The sequence below is a fragment of the Lynx canadensis genome, chromosome A1 (assembly GCF_007474595.2).
Source record: "Lynx canadensis isolate LIC74 chromosome A1, mLynCan4.pri.v2, whole genome shotgun sequence".
Classification (NCBI taxonomy): domain Eukaryota; kingdom Metazoa; phylum Chordata; class Mammalia; order Carnivora; family Felidae; genus Lynx; species Lynx canadensis.
Window position 1 is genome coordinate 70,261,497 of NC_044303.2, and position 25,350 is coordinate 70,286,846.

The 25,350-nt window shown below is 42.4% G+C and overlaps 1 protein-coding gene across 18 annotated transcripts in view; it reads right to left on the reverse strand.

The window, feature by feature from the left end:
- DOCK9 (dedicator of cytokinesis 9) overlaps positions 1-25,350 on the reverse strand; it is a 295,408-nt gene that overhangs the window by 90,485 nt on the left and 179,573 nt on the right. For 17 of the 18 annotated variants that reach the window (XM_030313287.1, XM_032592393.1, XM_030313272.1 and 14 more), the window contains exons 10-21: positions 22,076-22,150; positions 20,674-20,814; positions 20,163-20,366; positions 19,653-19,775; positions 15,828-15,910; positions 15,091-15,213; positions 4,723-4,802; positions 4,456-4,643; positions 4,258-4,323; positions 2,765-2,857; positions 1,370-1,493; positions 710-831 (exon numbers count right to left, since the gene is read on the reverse strand). In XM_030313287.1, the coding sequence (XP_030169147.1) occupies positions 710-831; positions 1,370-1,493; positions 2,765-2,857; positions 4,258-4,323; positions 4,456-4,643; positions 4,723-4,802; positions 15,091-15,213; positions 15,828-15,910; positions 19,653-19,775; positions 20,163-20,366; positions 20,674-20,814; positions 22,076-22,150 (1,422 nt within the window). The remainder of the gene's footprint in view (positions 1-709; positions 832-1,369; positions 1,494-2,764; positions 2,858-4,257; positions 4,324-4,455; positions 4,644-4,722; positions 4,803-15,090; positions 15,214-15,827; positions 15,911-19,652; positions 19,776-20,162; positions 20,367-20,673; positions 20,815-22,075; positions 22,151-25,350) is intronic. The other variant, XM_032592386.1, reaches the window with a different exon arrangement.

Sequence of the window (25,350 nt, forward strand, 5' to 3'; positions counted from 1 at the left end):
CTCTGTGTGTGCTTGCTTAGATTTCTGACTCCTCCATTTTTTCTTATGTCAGATTAGGAATTATAACTGAATGGTATAGGATTTCTCCTGATTTTGGAATATTTTAACCATTTGTCCATAACATGGACCCAAATTTGGTACTACTTCAATGCTGAGAAATATTAAAAGCCCTGCAAAATGAAATAAAGCAGACCTTACCTGAGTGCGTTATAAAACTGAAATCTATAAAATTTAAGATGGCCAAACAAACTGCAAAATCAGTTAACCAATGGGAGAAATGGGAGAAAATTCAGGCTTCCATGGATCAGCAAAGGTATCAGAACCAGCTACCCTGTGGGCACGAGTTGCTACATTGACACTAAACGGAAAGACAATTCCTAATAGTTTGCGTGACTCCAAGAACACGTCCTTATTTGAGCATGGCTGATTTGCAGTGAAAAACTTCTACCTCATCCAGTATCTCTAAGTCTCTGTTTCCCTGATGAGGCGCTGCTAGTTCAGGACTTATAAAATGCCCAAACTAGAATTCTAGATTGTGCCGTTAATAGCACTGCCTTCCAATGGCCTGTGTTTACTTGGAAATGAATAACTAAAACCAAAATGTTGGGACCGGCAAAAATACTGTGTGCGTTCTTGTGTTATTCTCGCGTTAGCCGATCTTTCATGTTTTCTGAAGGTACAGGGATAAATCAGTCTTAAAGTCCTATACCCTGCCCATTCCGAGCTCCTGGTAGCCAAGATAGCCAGAGGGGAGATTGGCCGCGACAGGAACATGCTGCTCACTAGTCACTACCCTTCCATCCTTCAGCAGAGGAAGCCAGGAATATCCAACTGTTGAAACAAAACACAAAAAATTTCACTGCAGGTTGTTCGAAAACATATGAAAGAAAGTCAGTGCTATGAAATGGCCTGATCTTTAAGGCCCTGAATCTAGTCTCTGCCGAGCACTGTGTACAATGTACTTTGGCCTCTTTGGGATTACAATTCTAAAATGATCTTTCATAAAAACTTACATATGCAAGCCAGGCATGCTACCTTCACAAACATCATCTAAAAACTCCACAGAAGGATGAGAATTCAGAATCAAAATAAAATTTAAGGGGCACCTGGGTGGCTCAGTTGGTTAGGTGTCCGACTTCGGCTCAGGTCACGATCTCACGGTTTGAATTCAAGCCCCTCACCGGGCTCCGCACTGGCAGTGCAGAGCCTGCTTGAGATTCTCCCTTTCTCCCTCTCTCTGTGCCCCTTCCCCACTTGCACACACATGCTCTCTCTCTCAAAATAAATAAATAAAACTTAAAAAATAAATAAAATTTAAGAACCTACTATGTAACCTGTAAACAATGAAAGGATTGATGAGACCCCAAACCTTGTGTTTCAACAACATCCTTCTTCTTTGTGCTCCCTTTACTAGAATTATCGCAGCTGACATGGAAAAACGTGAACAACAAGTGGTGCTTTTCGTGTAGCTGGGTGGGCAGTTCTATTTTAATCTGCAAGGAAGACAAAATAACAATCTCTCTTATATTTTAAAACAACAAGAATTCCTGATGAGAGCAGGCACACAACACGTCACCCATTGCACAAACCTGCATTTGGTCTCCAAACTAGCATTAACATTTGCAGTCGAAGAAATCAAAGAACGTAAACTGTGCCAAAGAAGAAATGGATCCATAATCCACTGCTGTGATCTGAATGTGTGTGTCCCCACTCCCACCCCCAAATTCTTATGTTGAAATTCGTATTACCCCCAAGGTAACGGTATTAGGATGTATGGCCTTGTGGGGGTGACTAAGTCATGAGGGTGGAGGCCTCATGAATGGGACTGATGCTCTTACAAGAGATCCAACAGAGCCCTCCCTGCCCATTCCACCATGTGAGGGTACAACTGAGAAGTGTGTGACCTAGAGATGGCCCTCACTGGGCCATGCTGGCCCCCTGATCTAGGACTTCAGCCTCCAGAACTGTGAGCAATAAATACCTGCTGTTTCCAATGTACCTATTCTGTGGTTCTGCTGTAGCCTGAACAGACCAAGACATTCACTGACCAGAAATGGGAGAGTTGGTATGTCAACTCTAGAAAGAACTAGAAAACACGTGACATCAACCCCTACATTAACCTAACACAGCCAAGGCATGATGAAAAACCAGGATAGAACATCTGAAAGTAGGATTCATACAGGGGCGCCTGGGTGGTTCAGTCAGTCAAGCATCAGACTTGGCTCAGGTCATGATCTCGCGGCTCATGAGTTTGAGCCCGAGTTGGGCTCTGTGCTGACAGCTCAGAGCCTGGAGCCTGCTACGGATTCTGTGTCTCCCTCTCTTTCTGCCCCCACCTCTCTCTCAAAACTAAACATTAACAATTTTTTTTTTAAGTAGGATTCATATAGTAGTTTTAATGAACTACATTATCATTCTACATAAAGAAACAATACAGAAAAAAAGACTCTCGGATCCAACAAACATAACCACACAAGTGTGAATTTGAAAGAAAGTATGTCAGAATATTAATTGGGGTAGTAATAGAGGAGAGCTTTTTGACTTTTCCTCTTCTATGATCTGCTTTTTCCCAAGTGTTCAGAATAAATGTTACTTTTGTAATTAGAACAGATGATGTAAAATAAATACTTCAACATTTAGTTCTAGCACTGTAATTGCAGTGTAGTATGCAGTTTCTCTTGAATTTTGCTTTACTAAGCAAACAACTTGGAGTTTTCTTTAAAACTGGTTAACTGGGATTTCCCTTGAAAACCTCCTCACTTACCTCATCATAAAATTCTGGGTTTTGGTGATGGTGTAAAACCGCAGCAAAGGCGCTTCTTGTGAACACTGGCCCACCGGGCCTGCCGTAAATGCACTAAAGCAAGAGTTAGCAAAGAAAAACACCAGTATTTAATTAACAGAGTCAGAAATTAAACTCAGATGTGTTGTAAAGAGGCCTTCCTGCAGCATAAACTTAAAATAACCACCTCTGATGGATGGATTTCTTCTGCCTAAGAGACCCCTATGTCCCCTTACTCCTGGATCCAACCCTTCCTTCAGCCCCTCTCCCAGCTCCCCCACCTGAGCACACACGCCCATCCACGCTATAACCAGACAACAGCTTGCCCACAACTCCCTTTCTCACCTCCACACCTGTGCTCATGCAATCCCTCTGTCTGAACGACCTTCCCTTCTATGTGCACCACACTCCCACGTGTCCATCAAGAAATGATTAACTCCTTCCTCTGGGTCCCCTTAGCATTTTTTAGACTAATTATTATTCAGTTTTGATAAAAAGTCATTTCAGGACCTTCTATGTGCCAGGAGCTTTTTCTCCATGACTAGATTTCTCAGTAAACCATGATTTTTTTTTTTCTTGAGGGCAAAAACTATTACATTCTTCTCTACACCTTTGTCTCCTTCCTTTCTTGGAAAGTCATTTTCACATAGTTACAGTAAAGAATTTGGGGTCTGGAGCCAGACCACCTGGAACTGAACACTGGTGCCACTAATGGACAGCCCTAAACAATTTTATTTAAATTTTATGCATTAGTCTCATCTAAAAATTACTGTTGGGAGAATTAAAGGAGTTTAATAACTCTAAGGCTCTCTGAGCAGAGTCTGGGTCATAATAAGCACTCAATAAACACCGCCAATACTCTACTACTGTTATTACCATATTATAATACTAAACAAATATCAATCTATCCTTATTATTATTTCTATTATCAATCTTACTAATACAATTCTTAGCACCCACACACCCTGGCTCATAGTCAGACGTAATGTATTTACCAAATTGAACATGCCTAAGAAACCTTCATCCCCAAAGAGTGTAACAAAACGGAAACAGTCAATGAGGAACAAGAACTCATTTACTCCATATTCTGTAAGGTTTGACACATCTGGTTATATATTATGATGTCACGTATCTTCGTGTTTGCGTCTAACTATAACGTGCTAAATTCCTTTAGTTGTGCAATTTGCCACTCAGGTCCACTTTTAAAATGGAAAAATGCGGACATATATAAAAAACAAACCTTCAGGGGCGCCTGGGTGGCTCAGTTGGTTAAGCGGCCGACTTTGGCTCAGGTCATGATCTCATGGTCCGTGAGTTCAAGCCCCGCGTCGGGCTCTGTGCTGACAGCTCAGAGCCTGGAGCCTGCTTCTGTTTCTGTGTCTCCCTCTCTCTCGGCCCCTCCCCCATTCGCGCTCTGTCTCTCTCTGCCTTTCAAAAATGAATAAATGTTAAAAACAAAACAAAACAAAACAAACCTTCAGAGGCTGAGAGTCTTCCTCATCTGAATCTTTGAATTCAATGCAAATAGCAATATTTCTGGCCTGTAGCAATATTTAAAGAAAAAAAGAAAAAGAAAATAAGGCAAGAAGCCAGAATATGTAAGTGTATATAAAAGAACATGAGAAGCCAAGAGAGACTGATCTCAAAACTGAAACCTCCATCTCCGCGCTCACCTTGGCAAAAGACTTTTGACTGTCGTATTTCAAGTACTTAGGATAAACATACAGGTGGTTGTTGTAGATGGTGTAAGGCTGAGTGTGTTTTGGTATGCAGGGCACAAATTCTTCCACTTCAAATGTGATTGGAGTTTTACTACAGGTTTCAAATTGCTTCATGGGAATGTATGATGAATTCACATAATCTGGAAAATTAACAATAAACAAGTTGAAGTAAAAACCAAACAGAATTTTGTCTGGTTATTACAAAGAACTAACACTTACTAGGAAAGTCTGAGGAAACATTATCAATTGTAATGTCTAGGTTGCCCAAAATCACCGGGAGTTTAGCCATCTTCTCGGGTCTGTAAACAGAAAAAAAGAAAAATCACACGTGTCTAAGTCAGGTTAGCTCTAAAACCTAAATTCTGGAGCAGCACTTCCAGAGAAATATAATGTAAGCCACACAGTAAACCTCCTAGGAGCCACATTTTAAAAAGTAAAAACAAACAAACAAACAAACAAAAAAAAACACAACAGGTAAAATTAGTTTTAAGAATACATTTGATTTAACCCAATATATCCCAACTATTATTACTTTAATATGTAATCAGTGTAAAAAGTTACTCTAATTGTTCGAATGCAGATGTGTATTACACTTACAGCTCATCTCAGTTTGGACTTGGCTGTATTTCACCTGCTCAATAGTCACCCATGGCCAGTAGCTACCGTGCTGGACTGCACAAATCTAGTTAAGAGTATCAGCAAGGTGTTACAGTTAGTTTTCGTGAACCACTCCATCCTTACCCACACATTCTTGGCTCATTTACAATCATGAAAATAGAGCTAGACTCCATCTTAGGCTCCAGTATCTAGTAAAATGCTGGACACAAAGTAAGTACTGAATGAAACGTTTGGTGTTTGTATTTGGTGTAACTCAACCCAGTATAAGAACCTCCTGTGTGACGTTCCTGACAGGACTGCTCCCGCGTCACCCCTCCCTAGTTGCGAGGAAGCTCAGCATAGCGGTTTTCACACCCAGACTGTGCTTCCTCATCTCACCTCCCTGAAACCTGCACTCACCAAGGGGCCTGGTTACATTCTTTGTGGCACACCTTTCCACCGTCTATGAATGGCAACCACACCATGCTGAAGGCCTCCATTTTCAGGCCTTTTGGACCTTCCTCCAATGCCATGTCTCCCCTAGAACAATGTTCCATTTACGTCAAGGTGCCCAAACTGCATAGATCAGGCCCAGTAAGGTCTGACCAGGTGGGGGCATAGGAGTTAGCTGGTTTTGAACTATACACCCTTCTACCGATGTAGTCAGATTCTATTATTTTGTGGTAGCCACACCACCCTAGTGATGTACATTACATTTAAATCACCTACAATCCTGGAATCTTTTTCCATAGGCTTTACTTTCATGCTACATCCCTCTCCTATATTCATACAATTATGGTTTGGGAACTCAGAACGGGATTTGATTTTTGCCTTGCGGAAGTTTCACTTTTTTACATCTGAGCCATTTCGAGTTGATCAAAACCCTTCCAAATCCAGGTTCTGACATCTAATGTATGAAATATCCCTAATAGCCTGATGTCATGAGGACACTTCGCCAGCATGTTATGTCCTCAAAAAAGTCATGGATGATGATACTGCACAGAATGTGGCCAAGAACAGGTTCCTTCTCAAACCCCTAAAGGTGCATCACCAGACTGATGCTAATCCATTCACCGCTGTTCCTGGAACACCTGTCCACTTATGCACACTACACTTCCCTGACTTGTTCACAGGACATCTTGGAACATACGCTGTTAAAGGTCTCACATTCCTCTGTGGCACCAGTTTAGCAACCCAATTAAAAAAAGAAAAGCCGCAATGTGGTTAGGACAAGTTCGACATGACATGACTTATTTCTAAGAAAACAGAATGCTGCCTCGTGGTTCTTCACAAGCCACCTGTTTAATAATGCCTTTTAAAACACTGCCAAAAAAAAACCCATCAAAGCTCACTGGCCTCCAGATTCTGCATTTGGTTTTATTCCTGTTTTTGAAAAGTTCCTAGCTCCTGTCTTGAAGATTCCTCAGACGTTACTGTTATGTGTACCGTGTCAGTCTAACCTGGGGTACTGTTCATTTGCGTCAGGATTTCCTAACAGTCCTGAATCCTCGCTTCCTGATGACAACAGCCCATGTTGAGCACATTCTGAGCTTTGCCCACTGCCAGCTCCAATGTGCGGAATTGCTTTCTCCTAGGGTTTCTCTCTTTTCCATTTGTCTTTTGTTTATATCAGAGTTTAAATGGGCAATTCCTTGAAATCCTGAAAGAGATAACTATCAGGAAGACAAGTCAACAATTTTTCACACATTCTGTTTTCAGTTAAAAAAATTGCTGGCCGGGGCTCCTAGGTGGCTCAGTCAGTTAAGCATCTGACTCTTGATTTCAGCTCAGGTTATGATCTTGCAGGTCATGAGTTTGAGCCCTACGCGCTGTCAGTGTGGCTTGCTTGGGATTCTTTCTCTCTCTCCCTCTCTCTGCCCCTCCCCTGCTCTTTCTCTCTCTCTCTCAAAATAAATAAACTTAAAAAAATTTTTTTAAAGATTTCTGGCTAAAAGATGTCTAGGTACAGCCCAGCATCACCGCTCTATCTTGTCCCTGTGCCTACTGTGTGATTTATGCAAAAACATAATATGCTTTTCTTTTAAATTTTTTTTAATATTTATTTTTGAGAGAGAGAGAGAGAGAGAATGCAAGCAGGAGAGGGGCAGAGAGAGAGAGGGAGACACAGAATCGGAAGCAGGCTCCAGGCTCTGAGCTGTCAGCACAGAGCCCGACATGGGGCTCGAACTCACAACCCTTTGAGCCGTGAGATCATGACCTGAGCCGAAGTCAGCCACCTAACCGGCTGAGCCACCCGGGCACCCCCACAGTATTCTTTCCTACTAGCTAGAAGACTGTGCCTTCGACAGTCATCTCCTGGTTGCTGTTGCAACCAGGCCTCCCACACGTTGCATGCTCCCACGATGCTATACTGTCGGAGTCGCTCTCCACTTTACATAGAGCTCTTCAGGGATATCGACCCCGAGACCCATGGGTTTCTGTGCAGCTATAAATTCGCCTGACATACAGTGCCTTGCTCCACCTCTTCATTCAAACACCTCAACACTGCCCCTTACCACAGAACCATGCATCCCACAAATCTTACAGACACCTAGGAAGTTGTTTCTGCTTCCTCGAATCAGAAATATCCTGCTTATTGCAAAGAATGTTTCCAAATGTAAGTGTCCAAGAGCGCTTTGTTTCATCCCTTGCTGGTTATGTCTGCCGATAAGTGAGTATGTCCCTTCACCACTTTTTCTATTACTCTGCCATCATCCTCATATAAACTTATGATAACTGGATTTCTAAGCAACAAGTTTTAATTAAACAATCCTCACTGGAACTCTTTGCACAATGTGTTATATTCTTCTGTGTCTAACTATACTTGTTTCTTTTCCCTGATGAAAGCTTTCAGTTCTGGCTGCTATTTCTATAGAGGCATTATGTCCATGTATTTCCAAGAAAGCACAGATCTGAGCTTAGTTCCACAGCACATGGCACACGGGCTTTGTGGAAGCTGTTTCTACCAACTTGGTTTTTTAAATATAGTCTTAAACTTACTTCAAAACTTCAGGGCTTTTATGGAACCTGGCTCAATAGACATCAAAACCTTACAGACAATGAAAATTCTACCGCCCTTTTTTATATGCATTTCCAAAGTCATGGGGTGTGTGTGTGTGTGTGTGTGTGTGTGTGTGTATCACACAAAGTGAATTCTCTTATGACTGGGGTTAGTTTTTTTTTTTTAATGCTGAAAAATGTATATATTCCATGCACAACTTACAATACCTTGAGCATGAAAGCCCATTCTAAAACTGCATTAAATGAATGTATAAAGTAGACACACATAGGGCATCTGGAATTTGGGAACTGCTTTTGTCTACATATCAGTGTAGGAATGAGGCTCAAACTCTTACTCTTAGGCAAAGGAAAGGTTTTTCTTCCCACTGCCCATACAATCCTGCTGACTTGACAACTCCCAGAAGCAAGGGGAGTATCACAAACCAGCAATCATCCCAGGCCAACAGACTTGGTGTCCTCACCTCTGTGTCTCTGCAATCCGGTCCTCCCTTCTCTATTTTCTGCACTGACCCATTAAAGGGATTAACGGGCAATATTGGCATGTGTGGGTCTGTTGGTGGTGAGTCTAATCTTCTAAATGCATTTTGTAAAAGGAAATAGCCCCTAAAAGCTTTGGAGTCACTTAAAGAAATGTGTCTGTGATTGAAAGAAATTTGAGATGTTTTTGCTTACACAAAATCACTGAATTTATGTCTAGGAGAAATTTCAATAAGCATTTATCAAGTGCTTATGGTGATATGACACACACTAGACTAGGCACCACAGACAGAATACTAATGTGACATGACTCCTGTGCTCAAGCAGACAGATGATGACAAACACATGCATACAGTGTGTGCAAACCTCCACGGGGAGGCGAGTGTCTACATTGTGGAGAAGGAAGGCTAAGAGATGAGTCTTCTCAGTGACAGACATCACCCTGACATGCATTTTCATTTACTCCCCACCATAGCTATAGGATGCAGGGCTGTTAGGGCTCCCCCTTAAAAAGAAGAGGGGACTCAAGCAGAGAAGCCACACAACCTGGCCCAGCTTCCCAACATGGACATAAGTTACAGACTGGACTTGAAAGAGGACAGAGGTCCCTTGGAGAAACAAAAGCAGATGGGGATATGATTTAGGCAGAGGGCAAAGCATGGTGGAGTGCAAGTACACAATGGCTTCAGAGAAAGGCAATAGCCCCACCTGGCTTCAGTGCAGTGTAACCGGAGAGAAATGGAGAGAAGAATGTCAAACTTGGGTACAAAGAACATAAAGGTACAAATAAACATATATGCGTAAGTCTCATGCACAAACCCTAATAATATTATTGCCTAAACTACCCAATGTGGAGGCACCGAAGAGGCTCAGTCAGTTAAGCATCTGACTTTGGCTCAGGTCATGATCTCACGGCTTGTGAGTTCGAGCTCTGCATCAGTGCTGAGCCTGCTTCAGATCCTCTGCTATGCCCCCTCTCTCTCTCTCTGCCCCTGCCCACTCATGCTTCTCTCTCTCTCTCCCTCAAAAAAAAAAAAAAATAAGCATTACAAAAACAAAACAAAATGAAACAAAACAAAAACAAACAAAACCCAAAACCTACCCAATGTGGCAGCCTTAAAAAAGTTTACATTTAGATAGCCTTTCCTGCCCACGGTCCTCTGTGGTTTAATAAAAACACCCTTTGCACCAGACCAAAAAAAAAATAATAATAAAGTACATTTAAAAGAAGATATTCTTGGGGTACTTAGGTGGCTCAGTCAGGTGAGTGTCTGACTTCAGCTCAGGTCATGATCTTGCAGTTCGTGGGTTGAAGCCCCACAGTGGGCTCTGTGCTGACAGCTCAGAGCCTGCTTTGGATCCTCTGTCCCCCTCTCTATGCCCCTCCCCAGCTCACGCTCTCTCTCTCAAAAATAAACATTAACAATTTTTAAAAGAAGGAAAGAAAGAAAATATTCTTGAAAAGATGCGCAACATCACTCATCATCAGGAAAATACAAATCAAAACCATGATGAGGTACCACCTCACACCTGTCAGAATGGCTGAAATTAACAACACAAGGAACAACAGGTGTTGGCGAGCATGGGGAGAAAGGGAACCCTCTTGCACCGCTGATGGGAATGCAAACTGGTGCAGTCACTCTGGAAAACAGTATGGAAGTTCCTCAAAAAGTTAAAAATACGATCCAGCAATCACACTACTAGGTATTTACCCAAAGGTACAGAAATACAGATTCAAAGGGGTACATGCACCCCAATGGTTACAGCAGCATTACCAACAATAGCCAAACAATGGAAAGAACCCAGTATCCATCAACTGATGCACGGATAAAGAAGATGTGGCATATATACCCAGTGGAATATTATTCACCCATCTAAAAGAATGAAATCCTGCCATTTGCAGTGACATAGAGTTAGAGAGTATTATGCTAGGTGAAATAAGTCAGTCAGAGAAAGACAAATACCATATGATTTGTGGAACTTAAGAAATAGACAAGCATATGGGAAGGGAGAAAAGAGAAAAAAGAGGCAAACAAACTGTAAGAGACTCTTAAGTATAGAGAACAAACTGAGGGTTGCTGGAGCGGAGGTAGGTGGGGGATGGGCTGGACCGGTGATGGGTACTAAGGAGGGCACTTGTTATGATGAGCAATGGGTGTTGTATGTAAGTGAGGAATCACTGAATTCTATTCCTGAAACCAATATTGTACTGTATCCTAACTAACTAGAATTTAAATAAAAATTTGAAAAGAAAAGGAAAGAAAATGATCTGTTTTTATGCTTTGCCTTCATGCTTTCAGATTGCCTGCAGAAGTTAGAAAAGACACCACCCTAAGCAAATCAAATAAGGATAAAATACCAAGTGTTCTTCTTAGGTAAATGTTTCTGGAAGCATACGTGTCAGGAATACCATCTATCTGACAGAACTATTTTCTACTAAGTCTTGGAAAACACCCCTGGTACTTATTGCAAAGCAGAGGGAGGAGTGGCCTATGAGATAGATGTGCTGGCTGTTTTCTAAAGACTAGGGGCAGCTCGAGAAAATTTTTCCCATCCATTATTAAATGACATTTTGAGACAATCATGGGAGCAGAAACAATAGTTTTGCACCTGGCTGGTGCCCAGGTCAGTGACATGAGATTATTCTCTGTAAGAAAACGAACAAACAAATAAACAAATTAATTAATTAATTAAAGGGAAAAGGAAAAGAACAATGCCAAGGTTAAAAAGAAAAAAAAAAAGGAAACCTCCACTTCCCTAACTCCACTGTGAAAAGCACAGGGAGCAGACACGGGCATTTCTTTGGATTTTGCTGAGAAGGAAGGACAAAGGCTCCCCTTTGCATCTTCTGAGGCTGACAGCATCACATCCCTATTGGTGGGTTTCTCTGGCTGGCCCTCTGGAACACGCTCCTCCCACAAGGTCCTTCCTACTGAGCACACCCACGAAGGCCCAGTATGCCGGGGAGGCTACCGCTGTGCTCTGAAGCAGCGAAGGCTTGTGCTTCTCCTGGCCATCAGCTCTCCACTCAGATCACTTTTTCATTAAAGACCCTGTAGAGCCTACCCTTCACCTCCGCTGAGGAACAGAACAGTGAGCTGGGGCTGCCACCAAACCCCAGCCAGAGCAGTCTCCAGCTAGCCTGCCTAGCACACAACTTCCAAGACAGGGCTTCCAACTGCCGCCACATGTAGAAAACCTCATTGTTTGTTTGTCAGAATATGAAAGTAAATGTTGGTTAAAAAAAAAAAAAAGTCCACATAAAATCATGGAAAGCTATCAAGTATAAGTTAAAAGTCATCCATACACCTAGCCCTCAGAGACAACCATGGCCACCATTTTGGTATACACCCGACATGGCTATTTGATGGCTATCTTTCTACATGGCTAGCTGTTTGCCTATCCATTTCTTCATTTACACACAAAAAGCGTATAAAATGTTTTCTTCTCAAAAATGAGGTCATACACCTCAGCCGTAGCAATTTCTTACTTGACACATCCCCAAAGGCAAGGGAATTAAAAGCAAAAATGAACTATTGGGACCTCATGAAGACAAAAAGCTTCTGCACTGCAAAGGAAACAATCAACAAAACTAAAAGGCAACCAACGGAATGGGAAAAGATTTTTGCAAACGACATATTGGACAAAGGGCTAGTATCCAAAATCTATAAAGAACTCACCAAACTCCACACCCGAAAAACAAGTAATCCAGTGAAGAAATGGGCAGAAAACATGAATAGACACTTCTCTAAAGAAGACATCCAGATGGCCAACAGGCACATGAAAAGATGCTCAACGTCGCTTCTCATCAGGGAAATACAAATCAAAACCACACTCAGATATCACCTCACACCAGTCAGAGTGGCCAAAATGAACAAATCAGGAGACTATAGATACTGGAGAGGATGTGGAGAAACAGGAACCCTCTTGCACTGTTCGTGGGAATGCAAACTGGCGCAGGCGCTCTGGAAAACAGTGTGGAGTTTCCTCAAAAAATTAAAAATAGACCTACCCTATGACCCAGCAGTAGCACTGCTAGGAATTTACCCAGGGGATACAGGAGTGCTGATGCATAGGGGCACTTGTACCCCAATGTTTATAGCAGTGCTCTCAACAATAGCCAAATTATGGAAAGAGCCTAAATGTCCATCAACTGATGAATGGATAAAGAAATTGTGGTTTATATATACAATGGAGTACTACGTGGCAATGAGAAAGAATGAAATACGGCCCTTTGTAGCAACGTGGATGGAACTGGAGAGTGTGATGCTAAGTGAAATAAGCCATACAGAGAAAGACAGATACCACATGTGTTCACTCTTAGGTGGATCCTGAGAAACTAAACAGGAACCCATGGGGGAGGGGAAGGAAAAAAAAAAAAAAAAGAGGTTAGAGTGGGAGAGAGCCAAAGCATAAGAGACTCTTAAAAACTGAGAACAAACTGAGGGCTGATGGGGGGTGGGAGGGTGGGTGATGGGTATTGAGGAGGGCACCTGTTGGGATGAGCACTGGGTGTTGTATGGAAACCAATTTGACAATAAATTTCACATATTTAAAAAAAAATGAGGTCATACAGATACACTTTCTCCTCCTTAACAATATAGTGTGTATCCCGTCCTAAGTGATTACGTTTGGACCCACATCATGATTACTAAGAACTGCACGGTGGGCTAGTGCAGGAAAATTGTAATCTATTTAACTAAAGGCGACTGGAGTTTTCAAAAAAACAAAACAGAGTAAAATGAGTTTTTATTCTATAAGCAAGGGTGAAACATGACAATAGTTACTGTATGAAAACATGTTACAAATGACAATATACTACTATCAGTAAGTAAAGGTTTTTTAGAGATGTTAATTATGGCTCTAATAAGAATGCTGAAAAATCAGAAGAGAGAGATGTAAGCGAAAAGTAAAAATGAACCAAAAGCTAAACCGCCAGTCCTGAGTTCTAAGCCAAGTGACATTGTTACTTTGATACGTGTTTTTTTTCCCAAATAAAAAAACAAGACTAAGGTTTCCTATGGTATAGAATAGTTAGTGGCTGGTTCTTCACCATTCTTTTTTTTTTTTCTTTCTTTTTTAATTTCTTTTTTTTTTTTTTAACATTTATTTTGAGAGAAAGAGAGGAGAAGGGGCAGAGAGAAGAGAGAATCCTAAGCAGGCTCTGTGCTATTAGTGCAGAACCCAAAGAGGGGCTTGATTTCACAAACTGTGAGATCATGACCTGTGCCAAAATCGAGAGTTGGATACCCAACTGACGGAGTCGCCCAGGCGTCCCCATGATTTTCATTTCATTACCTTCTAATAGCCTCAGTTCTTTCTCATTCCCAGAATTTTCCCAGAAAAGCTCTAAAACCCATGTCCTAGCAAAGGAAATCAGTTGTGTGAGTTTGGAAGTGGACCATCATGATGGAACACCGCAACAGCACAGTGATAGGAGCAGGTTCTCAGTCAGAACGACCCCGCCAGTGTGTTCCCTCTCTTTACCACGTTGCTGTGGGGTGGATGGTGTTCCCAAACACATATGTTAAAGTCCTAATCCCTGGTACCTATGGATGTGTCTTTATTTGGAAATAGGGTCTTTGCAGATGCAATCAAGGGAAGACGAGGTCACTGGGGTTGGCCCTAATCCAACATGACAAGTTCTTTTATAAGAAGGATATTTCAACAGAAACACACAGGAAGGTGGCCGTGTGAAGCCAGAAACAGAGACTAGAGCGATGCCGCCATAAGCCCAAGGAATGCCTGGAGCCACGGGAAGCTGGATGAAATAAGGAAGGACCCTCCCCTTGAGATTCTGGAGCAAGGATGACCCCACCAATATCTTGGTTTTGGACATCTAGCCTCCAAAATTGTGAGAGAATAAATTTCCATTGTTTTAAGCCCCCTAGTTTGTGGTACTTTGTTATGGCAGCCCTAGGAAACAAATACAATTGTTAATACAGGTAAAGCATTTGGAACAATGGTGGTAAATAGTAAGTACAATGTAAGTTATTGTTCTTCCCTTCCATCATCCAGTTAACGGTACATGAGTCACTCCACCGTGCAGGTCAGAAACTGGGGGGTTGCTTATCCGAGACTACCACCCACTTCTCTCTCCTCCCATCCTTCTCCCAATCAGGAACCCCAGGCAGAGTACAGGTGCTTCCCCGATGTGACCTGAATTAGTCCCTTCCTCCCATTTCCACTTGCACTGCCTTTGCTCTGTCCTTTCCCATCTCTTGCCAAAGGTTCCTCAGCTGTCTCCTTCCTCCCTAGGCCCATCTCTGCCCTCACCCTGCCCTCACAGCACCACTGAAAACATCATTCAAATTAACCAGGACACTCTTCAATGTTAGACCTTCTCTTCCCTCCCAAGGACTCAAGGTAAAGTTCCACGCTCACCCAACAGCCCCTATGATGTTTGAGTGGAGCCCGCTGCCCTCCCGCCCCCCCCACAGAAAACACCTTCTGTTTTTCAGGTGTGCAAATAAGTAACACTTTGAGACTCACTTCCGAAAGTCCACAAGTAACTTGAGCATGTCGTCATTGGAGAGCTTATTGCTGTCTTGCCTGTACAGAGCAGAGAATCTGGCATTTTTGTCAAGGTTTCCAGATGCATCCTTAAACAACGTCCTGAAATAGCCAAACAACAGTTCTAAACTGAGCTTCCAAAAGATGAAAATAAATCCACGGCTTAACTTTGGTTTCTATGTGAAGCCTAATTATTATTCCATTGGCTGTACTAACAGAAATTTCATTATCTAAAAACATGGAAGACATTTATGCCGATGAACACAACTAACTCAATTTACACAGAGAACATTTCCAGCAAATGGCTCGTGCTTAGGCAACAACATCCACAGTCAGATGCTTAGGAAGCAGAGCTCACAAACAAGGGTGATGTGCAGGCCCCCACCCTGGGCCGCTGTCCAGGCTGGGCTTGGGACACGTGGCCAGAACAGCAGCTCTGCAACAAGAGCTCCCGTCCGTCCTACCGGCCCCCGCACGGCTCTCCCAGCCAGCATCTTCCCCGTCTGTGATTCTAACGAAAGATTATTCACATAGGGGGCTTACTTATGTTTTAACTTTACACATTTAAATCCTCTTTGCCTCTGGGCAATAAAGACAAAAGAGATGAGTCAGTCTGTATCTATCTATGTATCTATGCATCTATCTATCTATCTATCTATCTATCTATATCCGTGTATCTCTAGCTACATCAAAGGCATAAAAGATATTGTCGTTACCTTGCTGCCCATGCAAATGGCATTCTGTACTGTCCTAGTCTTTGGCAAGCCTGCTTGGCATTCTTCAGCACCTTCTGAGCAACCTTGAAGATACAAGAATCAAGATATGAGGTGCTGTACCCCACTGACAGAATTATGATCTAAAGAGCCGTCATCACACGTTCGTTAAACAAGCTCCTACCTTAGTATCAGATGCATGGGAAAGCACGGGTCACTGTAAGGAAATCTGGCCGGACTTACACTAGGTGCAGAGTATTCTGTTTAATGCAATCTTTATGGCAGTGACTTTCAAAGAATATAGAATGAGGACCGTTTCCAAAATGTTAAGTCTTTTCTTTTCTAAAACGTTGCTTTCATAGGCTGCAAGCATGACATTTCATAGGCTTTCATAGTTCTTTATGACTAAGGGCTACTTATAAGTCCATTGGGTTATTAACAATTGTTAATTCTTGGTGTTTGTGCTAAAATATATGGCAATACTTAAAGTTTAAAAGAGAATACTAACGAAAATGCTAAGCCAGCATAGCTCCTAATGAGTTCCAGCTCATGCAGATTCCCACAATTTGGGGGATAGATATTTGTTCTGTAAGACATTATGTAGGTGCTGACTTAAGTTAGGCCAGGGTTTTCAACTGTTAGTTATATTCTTACTTTCTAGGTATAAATTACTGCTATTTTCACTTCTTGATGATGAATTTTCATTTGTTGTGGCTTGACTTATGAAGCCCATAGTGCACAGTGAAGCAGATCTGCTTTGGCCTAAGATGTGTGCATGACATGTCTATCAATCAACTGTACCCCTACCGCTACAGCGGAGGACAAGTGCCCCGAATGTGCTTGTACCGGGATCCTGCACAGCTCCCAATAAAAAGTCTGATTCAGTTAGAGTGGTATGTTCGAGGGCCTTTTACATTACTGAAGCACATCAAAGTCAACCAGTTTGGGGAACTGTGATCCAGCGCCTGTGAACCAATGTGTGTCAGAGTGGCAGCATCAGCAGCACCTGGGAGCTTATCAGGAATGCAGAGTCTCGGGCCCCACCCCAGACCCCCTGGGTCAGAACCTGCCTTCTGACCAGACCTTCGGTGACCTGTGCGCATCAGGTTTGCGAAAACTCAGATGATAGAGATGTTTGTCTCTAGGTCAAACTGAAACCAGCGCTGTGAGTCTAGGCCATTAACCCTCTCTGGGCTCCATTTTCCCCACCTGAGAAATGAAGGGCGTGAGGCACAGTACTTTTCGCTATCCCTTCCAGTTACCAGACATTATGATTCTACCACAGTCATGCTGTGAGAATTGCTACCCTCACGAATGAATTAGAAACATGTCTTGACCGAAACGTGTCAGGAGCTCCTCCAGTTCCTTCATTTCTTCTTCCGGAAGGGCATGATCCTGTGGGCACTGGGGGCACACAGTCACAGGGTAAAATGGCCTACCTTCTATTTTCAAATAGAAACTATCATTTTTAGATTTCTAACAATAATGACTATACTGTGGAGTAAAACACAATATTTGCATAAAACTTAAAACTAAAACCCAGATTTCAAATAAGTTTCATGGTTTCCTGCGGCGAACAGGGTCCGAGCCCACAGACTTACTGAGGGTGCACAGGGAACATAAGGTATGTAAGACTGAAAAACTCAATTTTGTCTTTGGTCTCCCCCGCCCCGTTTCTTTCTTTCTTCCTCTTTTTTAATCTATTCATGATCTACACCTACAGAGACTTCTTATAAGAGTTTCTTCCTCCAAGACAAAATTTACTCTAAATGATGTTCTAGACCATCTTGGAAAACAGGAAAGAAACAATTCTGACATGCATGAGAAAATCATCCTTCGGTAATATCTCTGCCAAAAGTTCTATTCTGATACAACGTGCTTGAGAGCAGAGAGATATAAAACCTATTCTGATATAAAAAGGTTAATCTCTGCCTTAATTTATTTACTTTGGAAGTGTGAACGTATGGAGTAACGTACACATGGCTGAGCTGTGCATCCCACACGTAAGGAGGGAAGAGCCGACTTCCACAGATGCTCGGCGGCCACTGGGAAGCGTGGAGGAGAGCATCAAGTCTAGCCCAAAGTGAAATGTGATTTTGCACCATCACGAGCTGCCAAATTTCAAACCGTGCATGTGGCAGGCAGAAGAGCAAAGACGGTGCATTTAGGCCCTGGAAACGTATCACATACAGTCAGGGGAGCCGATCTCATCCTGGGCCTTCATTGATTATTAATCAAAACACTGAAGAGCTGAAAGAGCTTCTTATCCAAGGTTTTACAAACTTGATTTAAAAAATAAAATCGCTTCTTCTCCAGAGACCAAACTTGACCCGCTGTTGTCAGCCAGAAAGGCATACTGTTGGAGGCAGTGTGCCTGGGGCTATGGGTTCTCCCCTGGCTGGGGCTGGGATAGATGATAACGTTGTCCTACATGTGTCAGTGATTTGCAGCATCCCCGGCAATGTCTTGTATATTTAAAAATTTTTTTTATGTTTTATTTTTATTTTTGAGACAGAGAGACAGAACACGAATGGGGGAGGGGCAGAGAGAGAGGGAGACCCAAAATCCAAAGCAGGCTCCAGTCTCTGGGCTGTTAATATAGAGCCTGACATGGGGCTCAAACCTGTGAACCATGAGATCATCACCCGAGCTCAAGTCAGAGGCTCAACCGACTGAGCCACGCAGGCACCCAGCAATGTCTTGTATATTATCTGATCTCAGCGCTGTTCCTGAGAGGAGGTGGGGCATCATCCTTCAACAACAGATGGGACACCAGAGCCCAGAGAGGTGACATGACTTCTCCAAAGTACCTAGGTACTCAGCACCCAGGTCTCTGACTCCTACAACCTATTCTTTAACAACCACCCTGCAGCTCGTGGACACACCTGTGGTGTATGGCCGGCCACAGACAGCATGAGGGGAAGCTCTGATTCAGCTCAGGAAATGTCCCTTAGAGCCTTTGGAGGTGTCCCCTCCTGCTGCTGACCAGTCCTTGCCAGTGTATCAGGGCCATCTCCCAGACGAGCACTTACAAATACTGTAAAGCCAGCAGAGACAGAACTCTATTAGCTCACTCTACCAGGTAGCTCAACGTGCTGGAAAGTGACAGTCAGGTGACTCTGGTCACTCTAGCTGTAGGGCACTGAGCAGGTAACTAAACCTTAGTAAACCTCAGTTTTCTGATGCCTGAGAAGAGCTCTTGACTAGATAACCTCTAACATTCACATCTGTGTGTGTCCACCAAGGCACTCCCCAAGTAGTGAGCACTACGCCAAAGTAAGGGAAACACACCAGACAGCTTGTATGTTTCCCTTCCCTCTTCTACCCAAGGTCACCTCTGCCACCATGACCTGCCCCGTGTGACCAAACAGGGCACCTGAAGCACTGACCTCACTGGTCAGACTATCCCCTAGTCTCCAGCCTCCCATTTAAGTGTAAATGGACCCAAAGATAATTCCAGAACCTGAGAGACACGTCAACAAGTGGAATGCACTCTATTTGAATAGAATATATGTCCTTTTTAATGATAGAAAGTTTACTGTTAAGCTCATAATTCCAGTTTTGCCAACTATTTTAGGATGTTAGGATTGTCTAGACAAATGAAAGATTTTATTTACATACAGGACTACTTTTCAATGAAAATTGGACACGTGAGGTTAAGAGTAAATCTATGTGAAGAGTGCACATAGTTTAAAATATAAAAGGTATAAATACATCTCGCTGAATACATAAGGCTTAATTCTGATTTCTTTAAGCGTTTCTATTTTCACAGAGGGCCCTTTTATTGAATTGATGCTTATCATCATAAAGCATAAAAGTCACTCATACCTTAGAAGAGTCTGAACTTTTCATGTATGGCTCGGCACCGTGTGTGATGCTCCCCTGAAGCACTTTTTCAATTCTAGCCACCAGAAATATATCAGGATGAGGACACGTGACGGAAAATATTCCCTAGGGAACAAACGATTTTCTGTAGTGAGTAAAATTCACACCCACGTTAAACAAATCCCCTGAACATGAAACGTTCTGAAGCAACAAAGAGTGCTAAAACACGCTATTCCGAGGCATTCAGTGCTTTATCGCTAGTTTATCATCTGATCAAAAAGGCAATTTGGTCAGGGGGGTGGGCAACTAGCAGAAAGTTTAGAAAAAAAAAATGAGAAATCAAATACTGCTTCTTCTTCTCTCAGCTTGCCTTTCCTGCCTGCTTATATATGCTGTCGATATAACCAACAGTCTCATTTCCCCTAGCTGCGTGCTACAGAGTCTCATTATGCATTCACACAGCAGGTGCAAGATAAGTCTCAGTAGGGACGACTGCTGGGCTCTGTCTCCCACCTGCTTCGGATACTGCATGGCAGCTTCGTGAAGGATGTCCTGAAGGGCAGGTGAGCTCTTCCTGCCACCGTTCACCAGAGCTGGGGACGTGGTGGCCAGCATCTGCCTCACGGAGAAATGGTTCAGGTCCACGTGGAAATCGGCAGAAATCTTTCGGTTGTATTTTATGTCAAACAGGGATAGAGTGACAAAGAAAGGCTCGACCTGAACAAAAAAAACAAAAAACAAAAAACAATCCAGACCGTCACTACAGCTCAAACTATCTGGAAAAGAGAATGCTGCTATCGAAGAAGAAATTACAAAACCTATTTATGATAGCTCAAGAGAAAGAAGTCTCCACCCCTTTCATTTGTCACAAATATCCTGTCCCTGAGGCTAAACAACCCTCCGCATCCTGATCTAAACACTGCACTTCTCTGATCAGAAACTAGGATTTTCTGTCCAGACTGCATTGCAACTGGTACATCTGCAATCTCTACTTCTTAAAATACTTTTTTAAGAGGAAAATTACATTTGTAGTGGGTCCTTCTTCATTTTCTGCAACACAGCATTGCAAATTGAAAGATAAATCATTGCACTTGACGAGAATTCTTTTTCCAAATTTCTCTTCAAATGGCTTCACTTCTGGTTCAGCTGATGTGAAGTCAAGCTTCTTTAAAAGAAAATGTAAATACATAAATATATTATGTTCACATTAAAACAAACACATAATAAATGTATCCTGAGGAAACTCCATAAAATGCGAAAAGGCTAAACTCACTTAACTCACAATAGTGCTACTATTTTATAAGTTTATATAGTTTATAACAGTGGTCAAATAAATGATGGTATATCTACTCCATGGATTATTATGCCAAGCTTAAAAATTATGGTTAGGAATACCTCAAGTGTCCATCAACAACTAAATAAACAAACAAAATCTGGTATATACATACAGTGGAATATTATTCAGCCATAAAAAGGAAGGAAATTTTGACACATGCTACAACATGGATGGACCTTGAAAACATCATGCTGAGTGCAATAAGCCAGACACAAAAGGATATATATTGTTTCACATAAATGTGGTTCCTAGAGCAGGCAAATTGATAAAGACAGGGACAATGGAGGTCACCAGGGAATGAGGGGAGGGAGGAATGGGAAGTAAGTGTTTAGTGGATAGAGTTTCTGCTTGGGATGATGAAAAAGTTCTGGAATGGGTGGTGGTGATAGTTGCACAACATCGTGAACGTACTTAATGCCACTGAACTGCACACTTAAAAATGGTTAAAATGGTAAATTTATGTTATGTATATTTTATCACAACAAAAAATTGTCAAAAAAGCAAAAACATATACATGGTTATGAAATCTGTGAAGCAAAAAAATACATTTATTATTAAAGTAAATGGGTAAAGAAGTTCTATAAAAAATATCACAAATAAAAAGGAGAAGAATATGGGAGAAAATACAGCAGAACCTTCATCCCCTCCCAGCTGCCCTGGACTCCCCCCCACCCCCGCCCCACCACACCAAGTGTGGATTTTGAGGGCACAGATGTGGATCACATGCACCTTGGGTGAGTCAGGAAATACCACTGCCAACTGGGCATCTTCAGTGATGCTTATTATTGTCTGATGGTCTTTCTATGGGGTAAATTATATGCTCTCTATGGATTGACAGTGTCTTTGGGTAAATCCCTCAGTTTTCCACAGTCTATTGAATATGGAACACTCACAATGGAAGTGGTAATGGGGATGAGATTATGGTTATTTTTTATTTTTCCTTTTCCCCTGAATGTTCTGTATCGTTGTTATGTTGCTTACCAGTCCAAAGTAAACAAACAAGAAAATACAGAAATAAAACAAACGTATCATCTGTCTGTTTTCTTTCCCCGACTTAGTTTAAAAACGTAAACATTAAAATAGTTCATACCTGGGCATCTGGGTCCAAGTAAAAAAGCTTAACTCTGCTTTCACTTTTCAGTTTGATTTCTGCTTCTCTGGTACTCTGATAACAAGATAAACAAAAAATAAAAATTACGGTTAAAAAAAACCAAAACCCTCTTCTTACAGAGGTGTCCAAATATGTTTGTCCCATCCTGAAGATCAAGCTGCCAGACAACTCTCCTGTCATCCTGGAGAGTCAACTGCATGTTGAACAAGGTGAGACCATCAAAGGAGGTAGCACACCAGAATGCCACAGGGGAAAAGAAGACCTAATCCTGCCCTTATGAAACTACAGTCAACTTCAGGGTCAAAAGCAGTCAAAGAAAGCAAAAGAAAATAATTAAACATTACTTTCAAGAAAGGTTTCATAAAGTGATGGAAGAGGGGACGGGCTATGAATGCAGGAGTAGAACAGCAAAAAGTAAGAAAACATGAATATTTGGGGCTGAATGAAAAGGACACACAGCACAGACAGACGCTGAGTGGGAAATGAGCCCAGATGGTAAGGAGAATTTTGAGTCCATCTAATATTGAGGTAGAAGCCCAGGAAGAGAAAGGAATAGGTCTGCAATGGTGGGCCAGAGAAACTATGGCAGATCTTGAAGGATTGCCATTGGTGTTTGTGGCAGGCAGGAGGCAGCATTGCTGGTCTAGTCAATAGATATTTACTGAGCACCAAGTATGTGTCAGGCACCAGGGACACACACGTGAATGAAACAAAGCCTCTACACCCAAGGAATACTAGTGAAGACAATATAAACAGGTGGTAAGAATGGCAAAGAAAGTGTAAGGCACAGTGATCACTAACCTGGACCAGGAGGTGGCAGTCGGAAAAGAGTTCCCAGAAGAAGACCCACCTTGCATTACAAAAACATTTGGCAGAAAAGGGGAGAAGGGAGTTCTGGGAGGAGGTACTGCAGGTACAAAGGTATAGTCACACTTGAGCAATGATCAAGTCATTCATTGGGCATGATGGGAAAAGTAGAGAGAAATGAAGCTGGGATTTGTGTGTTAGGGACTGTGGATTTCCTTCAGAAGCCAAAAACACCCGGCACTATTTTAAGCAAGGGAACAAAATAACCAGTTCTGCATTTTAGAAGAACCCCTTGGGTAGGGCTGAGAAGGTGGGTTAAGGGGAAGACCCACATGGGCTCTTTATCACACCTGCCTCCCATCCCACAGCAGAGTCCATCACAGAGCCCACAGCCCCCATGTAGGTAGCCTGCCCATTAATTGAGATAGGTTTGTGGAGAGGGTGATAAAGTGGAGTGTGGAGATGCCTGTGGACAGAGAGATGGAACTTGAGCACGAGGTAGGGAGGAAGGCTGAAATTACAGACTTGGAGAACATCAGTCTAGAGGTGGGGACAGAGGAGCCTTGAGAGTAGTTGAAATTCCCTGGGGGAAAATGTGAAGGAGTCTGTAAAAAGAAACCCTGGGGCCCCAACACTGAAGGGATGGCAAGAAGAGAAGCCCTGGAGGGAGACAGACAAAGGGGCTGGAGAAGAGGAATTTGGGAACAGAAAGAAGCTTCTAAGACATTCACAAGGTGGAAGTCATTGCCAACCACATTATTTTTCGTGCTTGGTGCCTCTAAATCTGTATCCATTCTTATGACTCTCAATCTCCATGGTTAAGTCTATAGAGTCAGAATGGAGGGTCCTCTCTCATCTGTTCTTTCCCCACAGACCGACTCACATCTCAGCATGTGATGTGGGCAGCGACAGCCACAGTGGAAGGGGTGACTTACCATCTCTGCTGGTGGCTAAACATGGTCTATTACATTTCTAGATCACCACTAATAAGACTGAACATCTTCCTAATATTCTCAGCCATGCGGTTGTTATAACAGGTTGGTTCTTAGCAATGACCCAAACTCTATCATAACTCTACTTAAAAACCATCTTTCTCTGGCAAAATGAAATGACCACCAGAACACTAAGAAACTGTGTTCTAGTTCTAGTCCACTCGTTCACTAGTTATGTAAATGTGAGCAAGCCGCATAGCCTCTCTGGACTCCACTTTCATTTCTGAGTAAAAATGTTGAATAAGATGATGGCTAGAGTCTCTCTGCACAACACGGTTTATCTCGCCGTTTTCTATGGGAACTTTAAGGCTTCTGGGGGTAAGGAACACTCCTGCAAATCGTGTTATTTGAGCCGATGCCCTATGGGGGATGGGACAACTTTTTAACTCCATCTTACCTGTCACCGTTCCTATTTTTTCACATCACAAGAGCCAGAACATGTGGCGTGTGGAGTATACTTAACTGTACCCAAGAGAATTTGCTTTACTTTGTGCCCAATCCATGATGTTTCCCAACAAAAACATCAGTACCAGGTGCTGTAAGCCACCACCAACAGTAATGCATTCTACTTCTGAATTTCTGCTGGAGTCCTTCAACAAAGGCAAGTCCTGTGATCTCAGACACCACCGCAGAGCAACGGATTCTTAATGTAGATACAATCCCTGGTGCCTTTTTGAAAGACGCTTGTTGTCTCACACTGACTATGAGACAAGATGAGAAATGAACACGGCACAGACGACTGCTAGGAGGTCTGTATAATCAGAGGACAACCAGGGATGCAGACACATTAAAAGAAAAAAAAAATCAACAACGAGCCGAAAGAGACTCAAAGCATCCTGATGTTGCCACTAATATCCAGGGGATATATTCTTCACTAGAGAAACCATTTAATGGGAAAGAAGCGACACCTTTAGATGTAAAAATAACCTAAAAGCTTACAGTCTACCTTACATACATTGACAGCTGTGATGATGCTGATTAAAAGCAAACTCAGCTCCTTCCCCCATTCCTTCCATGGCCTACGATGCATTAAACAGAGGGGATGCCTAACAAATGGTATTTGAAGGAATTACCAAGTAAAACCTAGGCAGAAAGAAAATGTGGCTTGGGAAGGGCAGGGCTTTGCCCTAGAGTCAGGGAATAACAAATATCTGGAAGTATCATAATGATAAAAGCAAATTTTTATGGATAACAGCCAACATTTCTATGCTATTATCCTAAGTGCACATTTAAATCTTATACCACGATAGGAGGTGGGTCCTAGTATTTTCCTTGTTTAAAAGAGGAGACACTAAGGCACAAGGGATTAATACTTTGCCCAAGACCTCAACACATTCAATAGAAGCCTGACTTCTAACTGAGGCTGTCTGGCCTTTGACTATTAGAAAAGAAAAAAAAGGGGGCACCTGCATGGCTTAGTTGGTTAAAAGCATTGGCCTTCAGCTCAGGTCACGA